This window comes from Centroberyx affinis, unplaced genomic scaffold, assembly GCF_046629955.1.
Source record: "Centroberyx affinis isolate AG114_WGS23_722 - 3 ecotype Tasmania unplaced genomic scaffold, CSIRO-AGI_Caff_v1 ptg000673l_1, whole genome shotgun sequence".
In the NCBI taxonomy this organism is placed as follows: Eukaryota; Metazoa; Chordata; class Actinopteri; order Beryciformes; family Berycidae; genus Centroberyx; species Centroberyx affinis.
In genome coordinates, this window is record NW_027279295.1 from 44,230 (window position 1) to 53,266 (window position 9,037).

The 9,037-nt window shown below is 42.0% G+C and overlaps 1 protein-coding gene across 1 annotated transcript; it reads left to right on the forward strand.

The window, feature by feature from the left end:
• The first annotated feature begins 823 nt into the window (after positions 1-823).
• Positions 824-6,781, forward strand: psmb4 (proteasome 20S subunit beta 4). Its single transcript, XM_071519193.1, has 8 exons — positions 824-974; positions 1,939-2,065; positions 2,291-2,367; positions 3,022-3,168; positions 3,263-3,344; positions 4,125-4,241; positions 5,134-5,222; positions 6,648-6,781. Exons 1-8 carry the CDS (start codon positions 859-861, stop codon positions 6,658-6,660), a joined length of 768 nt encoding a protein of 255 aa, XP_071375294.1. The 5' UTR covers positions 824-858; the 3' UTR covers positions 6,661-6,781.
• Positions 6,782-9,037: the final 2,256 nt, after the last annotated feature.

Consider the following 9,037-nt stretch of genomic DNA (forward strand, 5'->3'; position numbering starts at 1 on the left):
GGTCCCTCTGACTGATGTTTTATTATATATGACATCATTAGATTATTAATACTGAAGCATCAGTGTGTAAGCAGCATGTTACTGTTGTAGCTGCTGGAGGTGGAGCTAGTTTGAACTACTTTATATACAGTTAGCTAGTTTAGTCCAGTGGTTCCCAACCTAGGGGTCGGGCCCCTCCAAAGGGTCACCGGATAAATCTGAAAGGTCGTGAGATGATTAATGGGAGAGGAAAGAAGAAAAAACAAAGTTCTGATACATAAATCTGTTTTCAGTTTTTGGACTTTTTCTCTAATCTTTGATTTTTGCTGAAATATTGGATCATTTGAACATTTATTGAAATGAAACCATGTGAGGTTTAGAGGGAAAAATCACTATTTGGTGGAGCTGTTACCAACTCATAGACATCTGAAATGTGACCCGACTGCACACTGCTTTTTGTAAGACGTCAAAAGCCAAAAAGGTTGGAAACCACTGGTTTCATCTTTAACAATGTGTTGTATTTTAAAAGCTTGTTATATTATCCATTGTGTCAAATCTCCATCTGAAAAGTAACTAAAGCTGTCAAATAAATGTAGTGGAGTAGAAAGTACAATATTTCCCTCTGAAATGTAGTGGAAATACGCAAGTAAAGTACAAGTATCTCAAAATTGTACTTAAGTACAGTACTTGAGTAAATGTTCTTAGTTACTTTCCACCACAGAGAGTTTACGAGGAGCAACGTGCCTTAAAGTGGTAATTTCAATATTTCCGACAGCACTTGAAGCCAGCATTAGACCTCCTTTATCCCACAACGCCTTGCGGCTCTAGACGACGAGCCAGAAAACCAAGCCGTGTCGTCACTTCCACCAAATATTCAACATGGACTCCAGCGGGTTGAAGCTGAATTTCTGGGAGAATGGACCGAAGCCCGGACAGTTTTACAGTTTCCCCGGCAGCAGCCAGGGCGCCGCGTGCGGCCCGGTCCGACACACGCTGTGAGTCAACCGTCCCACCGAGTTTAAATTCAAATTTTAACCGTCGTTTTATCACAATTTGTCCCGCCGCTTTCGGTTTCTGCTGCGCTGCGATGCTGCATCATCATGGAGAAACGCTAGCTAGCCGACGCTAAGCTAACCAGCTAAACTGTCATCTTACACCGATTCTACCGCTTTTAAAACCCCAACAGCTGCCTCAATACTTTATCTCGCTTCTTCAACCGATAACCATGGATCTGTTTCATTTAAAAACAGCTGTAGCGGTCGTAGTTTTCCTGGCTAACAGTTAGCAGCTAGCTGGGTTAGTCAGCGAATAACATCAGCGGAAACCGAAATCAGTCTCCAGCCAAGTAAAAAAAAACATGTTACACACATGTTCTCTTCACATGTAGAATTAGATATTTGATATCATTCGGTTAAATGCTGTTATATGAGTCACTGTGGGACAGGCGGTGGGGTTTCAGAGGAAGCTGAGGTGATGGACGGAGAAAAAATTAGTTAAAGACAGTTATTTACATTTAAAGTTGCCACCATTTTCCCACGTCTTTATGTCTGTTGGAGCGATTTGGTGTGAAAGAGTTAGAGAAGCCACAGACCAGACCAGACTGATCTGTAATCTGTAGAAATCTGACAAACTACTGACACTTCTGTTATCTCCCCTCCTCTCCCTCTGCCTTTTCTGTCCTCTCTCCTCCTTCCTCTCTCACCCTCTCTCCTCCTTCCTCCCTTCCTCTCTCCCTCCCCCCCTCCCTCTCTCCTCCCCCCTCCCTCTCTCCTCCCTCTCTCCTCCTTCCTCTCTCACCCTCTCCTCCTTTCTCCCTTCCTCTCTCCCTCCCCTCTCCCTCCCTCTTTCTCCTCCTTCCTCTGTCCCTCTCTCTCTCCTCCTGTCTCTCCTCCCTCTCTCTCCTCCTTCCTCCTCCCTCTCTCTCTCCCTTCCTCTCTCTCCCCCTCTCCTCCTCCTCAGTAACCCCATGGTAACGGGGACGTCGGTGTTGGGGGTGAAGTTCACCGGTGGCGTCATCATCGCGGCGGACATGTTGGGCTCGTACGGCTCTCTGGCTCGCTTCAGGAACATTTCCCGCCTGATGAAGGTGAACAACACAGCTGATGTCGTAGTACTGCTGCAAGTAGAAGTAGTACTCCTAGCTGTAAGAGTGGTAGTACTCAGTAGTAGTAGCTTAATTGCTGCAGTAACACTGTAGTTAGCTCCAGCTCTGCATATGAGGAGTTAATGTGAATGTAAACAGTAATGCTAACCATAAAGAGGCGGGTGGATCCATCAGTCTGACAGGAAAGTGTTTCCTCTGCTGTTGCAGGTGAACAACACCATCCTGGGAGCTTCAGGAGACTACGCCGACTACCAGTACCTCAAACAGGTCATCGAACAGATGGTGTAAGTCTGAGAGAGAGAGAGAGAGAGAGAGGAGGGGGGGGGGGGCTGAGAGAGACAGAGACACACACATACCTAGACTGATATTCATCTTGATGCTTTGGCAATATTGTCTGTGAACTTTCATGCCAGTAAAGCACATTGAATTGAGACAGAGAGGGGGAGAGACAGAGACAGAGAGGGGGGAGAGACTGAGAGAGTGTGAGAGAGGGGGAGAGAGAGAGAGACACAGAGGGGGGAGAGACTGAGAGAGTGTGACAGAGAGAGAGACAGAGAGGGGGAGAGAGACAGAGAGGGGGGAGAGACTGAGAGTGTGAGAGAGAGAGACTGAGAGAGAGGGAGACAGAGAGGGGGAGAGAGAGACAGAGAGGGGGAGAGAGAGACAGAGAGGGGGAGAGAGAGACAGAGAGGGGGGAGAGACTGAGAGAGAGACAGAGAGGGGGAGAGACAGAGAGACCGAGAGAGTGAGAGAGAGAGAGAGAGAGAGGGGGGAGAAACTGAGAGTGTGAGAGAGAGAGAGAGACAGAGACAGAGAGAGGGGGAGACAGAGTGAGAGAGACAGAGAGAGGGAGACAGAGACAGTCTGCATCTTAAACTGCTAGTTGTTCAGATGGAGTAAAGATTAATCCCCCCCCCCCCCCCCCCCCCCCCCCACAGTATTGACGAGGAGCTGCTGGGTGACGGTCACAGCTACAGCCCGAAGGCCGTCCACTCCTGGCTGACCAGAGTGATGTACAACCGCCGCAGCAAGATGAATCCTCTGTGGAACACCGTGGTGATCGGAGGCTTCTACAACGGAGAGAGGTTCGCTCCTGTTTTCACTTCTTCATGTTGTCCTGAAACCAAGCAGCGCTTTGTCACTTCCAATTAACGAGTCGGCCGTCTTGCCTCTCTCTAGTTTCCTAGGTTACGTGGACAAGCTGGGTGTGGCCTACGAGGCGCCCACAGTAGCTACTGGCTTCGGAGCGTACCTGGCTCAGGTGAGGGGCAGAGAGTGTGTGTGTGTGTGTGTGTGTGTGTGTGTAGCTGAAGGTTTCCCAGCTCTGATGAACAGCAGAACGTTTTTCACTTCCCATCTGGACCAACATGCGGTTTGTATCTGAACGCTCCAATCAGAATCTGTCGGCCTGTTGCCATGACATCATGACATCAGGTGAAAAAATGGTTCGCACTCAAAAAAGAAACACGTTTTCCAAGACCTTTGTTCCTATGTTTTTTTTGTTTTAGTAAATGCAGAAGGGTTAAAAATTTACATTAATGAAAAAAAAACAATATAATGAGAACATAAAAGGTCTTGGAAAATGTATTTCTTTTCTGAGAAATGTTCTCAACTGAAGACATCTGACTGGTTCTTTCGCACCAAATGAAGCAAAAGTGAGCGCAGTGATTCCTCCTGTAGGCGTTGCCATGACAACAAGTAAACCTGACCTCACCGACCTGAGCCGGTTTGTCTTCATGTAGTCGACTTGTCTGAGCAGCAGAGTCGGGATGGAGGAGAACGAGACAGACGACTGGACGCCTCCGTTCAGTCAGAACTGGAACCCAAACCAGCTGGAACAGAAACGGATGAGACGACTTTCACTGTCTGTTCAGATTATTATGGGATATGAGTTACATCCCAGAATAGATATGAACAGTCATCCAGAAAGTTGAGGAGAAAGGTCTGCAGTGTGAACGAAGCCTACAGCCATGTGTGTCCTCACTTGTGTATTGATCGTGTGTGTGTGTGTGTGTGTGTGTGTGTGTGTGTGTGTGTGCAGCCCCTGATGAGGGAGGTGCTGGAGAACAAGGTGGAGATCACCAAGCAGGAGGCGCGGGAGCTGGTGGAGCGCTGCCTGAAGGTGCTCTACTACCGCGACGCTCGCTCCTACAACAGGGTGAGTTCACCTCCGGGGCCGCTCTCTGGCCCCGCCCACTCCCACCGCTCTCTGGCCCCGCCCACTCCCACCGCCGCATTTAGCCATGTAACAAGCTCTCTGATTGGCTATCACCTGGCATGTCATGTGCAGATGTATGACATGGATGTGGGAAGGAGAAGGTAACCAATCAGAGAGCTTGTTACATCCCATGGCTAGTTTGCATTGTTTTACCTTGTTTCACCAGCACAAGGCCCAGAGTGTCACAGAAAGACTAAATGATGAAGCAAATCGAACAGCGAATAGGAAAAGCTGCGGGGAAATGGAAATGCAAATGAGAAAGGAAATTGCCCATTTAAATGCCTGATTAAAATCTGTATTCTTAATTCAATTTGTGAATCCAGTTATTTATTTCTCTTTTTCAACTGCATTTTCAAATAGATTTTTAAATTCCATTATTTATTTATGAATTAATTAATGTATTTTTAAATAATGTACTTATTGTTGTTTTTGTAAATCCCTTTTTAATTTGAACTATTTATTGATGGATAAATATTTCATTTGTAAACTCTTTATAATTCCTCTTTTTATTGCCCATTAAAATATCAAATAATGAATTCCTTTGTAATTTAGTCTATTTATTCATAGATTAATTATTTTGTAAACAAATGTATTAATGCCTATTTTTATTGTACAATTAGTTATTACTTAATGAAATGCTTTATTACTATTTCCGTGACACTTGTGGTCCTCCATAGCATCACACTCGCAGCCATGGAAACCAAACTTCACTGACAGTCGTTTTGTGTTTTTTCAGTTGGCGGCCATTTTGGATTTCAGATTCTGTTCTTACTGTTTGTGTGCGTAAAGAGTGGTGTGATTTAGATTTTGTTGTTGTTTTTGTTTTTTTTAGCATGAGATCGCCATAGTAACGGCGGAGGGAGTGGAGATTATCGGCCCGCTGTCTTCTGAAACCAACTGGGACATCGCTCACATGGTCAGGTGGGGTCAAAGGTCACCGCTCATCAACACTGTGGTTCTCGTCCTTTCCGACGCTGGTCCTGGAATATTCCTGGAATTTTGAGGCGTATCCCAGACCGGGAAGGTCGGGGGATTTGATAAATTAAAGTCGGGTTTCACTTTCCAGGAATCGAGCAGAATGTGTTTTACAATGCAGCTGGTGTCACAGATTCATTACATTAGGCAAACTTTATTTATAACACATTTCATACACAAGGAAAATTCAGTGTGCTTCACGTAAAAAACACAAAAAATAAATAATTTTAAGAAAGAAAGGAAGATAAAATAGGTCAAGTCATAGTTTATTTAAAGTGCAGTATCACATCAGGGTGTCTGGACACTTTACAACAACGAAACAATATTAAAAGAATCAAAGAGAGACATAACAGTAAATGATAAAGTAGTAGTATATTATTCAGTCATCACACACAATACAATAAGTATAAACAGTATATACAATATACAATCTAATATACAATAAGTATAAGCAGTCTAGACAGTATAAACAAAATCAACAATCTACATATTAAGTAGTGACTGAAAAGGCAGAAGCATAATGCTTATATATCCTATATCCTACATTCTTCATCAATTTAAGATACCCTCCAGAAATAAAAAATAATAATAAAATAAAAATCATTCACACTTGTAACCCTCAAAAATAGCTTTATAAACCATTCTTTTGAAAACCAAAAGCGAGTTATATATTCTTAAATTTATATTAGCATTGTTCCATAATTTAACCCGAACAATAGAAATACATCTCCTTTTAATCCCTATACATCTCCTTTTAATCTATTATATATATAGCCTATATTATAAGAATTAAACAATATAAAACCACAACAATAATACAGTTAAAAATAGGATTAAAACAGAAAAAATAACTTGTAGCAGTAGAGACATGAGGAGATGGTAAGAGATGAGGATAACAAAACAAATGATAATAAAAATAACAACACCGGTTACGTCTACATACAGATGAAGATGGAGGTTTATTCCAGAAATGGATTCAGTTTTAGTTTTAAGAAGCGAGAAGGAGCCATTTGGTGCTTTATAGACAAGCAGCAAAATGTTAAAGTTAAAAGATTTTCAGAAAGATGTTTTTTTTCATTAGATGGTTTTCAGCCTGAAAAAAAGTCATGAAATTTAGTCCTGGAATTTTACACAATTGTGGATTGAGAGCAGACGCTGCCAAAGAGTTTCTGAAACTCCTCAGCAGAATATATGAAGGCATCGTGGAACAGGCTGTGAACATGTAGAAGGGCTTCTGTATATCAGAATTTAACTCTCTATTATGATTTTTATTGAAACATTTAATTTCATGTTGCGTTTTATGTGTTGTAGTTGAAAATTCACTGTTTGTATTTGTTGTTTTGCTGATCTGTTTGTCTTGTTTCTCCTCAGCGGGTTTGAATGAAGCCGACGCCTCGCTGTCGCCTCTCTGCTGCGTTCACACCTCGCCTGTCCCACGTTAGCTTTCTGTTTTGTTTTATTGACACTTTTGTAAAATGAGAAATAAATGTGCTAAGTCTAAATCGCATTGTGTTTTTGTTGTTTTGTGTGGGAGTTGAACGTAGCGGACGAGTGTGAGTCAGAGTCACTTCAGTCCAGTTGAGAGGAAGCAGTGTTGGTCACATGATGCAGACACACAGTACAGAACATCGCTAATTAGCTTGGGACATCAGACTATTTTTTTATTTATTTATTTTATCAATCTGTTTATTCATTTAAAAATAAAAAAACAGCAAACAGAAATAGTAGACAATAATTACAGAAGAGCTGAAGCTGGAAAAAATCTGTAAAGCGAAGATGCTTTCAAAAAGAATGAAAGGAAAAGTTTCTAAATATCAAAAACCGTAGTTAAGAGCAGCCTGCTGACGCACTAATGCAGAAACCAAACATCTGAAACAAATTTTATATCAAAAGTCTAGGGTGCCTAAAGACTAAGAAACTAAGACTATTAGAATTAAGACTTTTGCACAGTCCTGTATGTCTATTTGAATAAGAAACCATTTGGAGTCTGATTCTACTGTAAAAACACATTTGGTTTAACAGTGAAGCTGCTGAACTGGAATCCATCGCCCGCTGTGACAGGTGGATTAAAAATGTAGATTTCTTCCCAGTAGATATAATCTATCTAGATATAATCTACATTTAGACAGCAGGGTTCAGCCAATACAGGCTTATGAAAGCTGATTAAAAGTCTCTGAAACAGCATTTAGACCGTCATGGGACACTAAAACTCTCCACTGAAACCCAGGAAAATTAAGTTGTTTTTGAGTTTGCGGGTCGCAGGCTGCCTTTTTAAATGAAGAATTAATTTACAAAAACAATACTGAACAATTCAGTGAATACATAAAACGTGCAAAGAAAATTAAAACTCACGTCAAGGTTTTCCAGACCTTCAATTATATCAGATCTTTTATAAAATGTCAATATCAGCCGGATTAGACAGCAGACTGTACATATAGCTCTACATATACTGTACACACTGCATTCAGTCTCAAAGAGTTTAAAATCCTGGAAGAAATGTAGTGTGTTTAAGTGTAGGGTTGGATTAAAATCCTTTTATATCGAAAACCTTATTTCTCATGTTGACAAGTATGTTGTTTTTTAGTTGCATGTTCCCCGGGTTCACGAATCCTACTCAGAATATAAAAATGAAATATAATAAAGCTTGTTAAAGTCCAGCAGCCAGTTGCACCAGCTGAACGTAAGCTCTATCGTAAGTTAGGGTGTAAAGTCTACACTAACTGTTACGTTGAAACTAGTTAGTTTGACACTAAAGTTGTGTCTTTGTGCAGTTGCACCAAGAGACTTAAGGTACATCTTAACTAGTAGAGCGTAAACGGACCACTAACCAAAACATTGTCGCAGACAGTGACGTTTTCCCCTGCCGCACCGTTAATACAGAACATGTTAATATAGAACCTCCTTGATAGAACCTCCTTGGGCCGCACCTAGAGCTAAAATCAACGACTATCATCTAACCATGGCTACGCGATAGCAACAGAAAAAGATTAGAAACCTTGGAAATTTGCAAACCTCTACAAACACATCAACAAATAGGTACGTTAACGAGTATAAAGTAGGCTGTAAGGATTCATGTTAGTTTGCCTCCTGTACCAGTCTAGCCTAGATAGCAGCCTACAACTAGGCTAGAATTAATATAACGTTAGACAACAAGTGACATCAAGCGGTTTAACCGTTATTTTCAATGGAGCAAAAGTTAGGCATTTCCCCCTCAGTAACCATTACTGATGGCTAAAGAAAGTTGTAGACTTGTTATTCGTCAGTTCAGTGATCTAAACTCATGTCCCAGATATAACTCAGTGGTTCCTCCTGTCCCCCCGCAGTGTTGTCGCTCTCCATACCACCTGAATGTCTGGAGCATCTCTCCTTAGCAAGTGAAGTGGAGCAATATTCACATCGGAAATGTAGCTTGTTACATCATCTGGGAGACTGAAATGATTATTGAAATGTGCATGACAGACACGTGGAAACGTTATGAAATCGCTGTATAAAGTACGTATTCTGCATAGATGAATACAAATAATCACCCCAAGTGTCTATAATACTCTATAATACTGGCTAACACCCAAGTCTGAACGCACCACCGGGGAAGCCTATAACATGTAGCCTAATTTAGGCTCCGATGCTGTGTGCGTATCTCTGCTCGGGGAAACTAAAGCACGAGTATAAATCAAAATCATCATACGGTTCAAAATGATGTAATCCGTCACGGAGGACACGTTGCCGACATAAACCGCCCTGGATTTGTCCCTCCTGCTTCT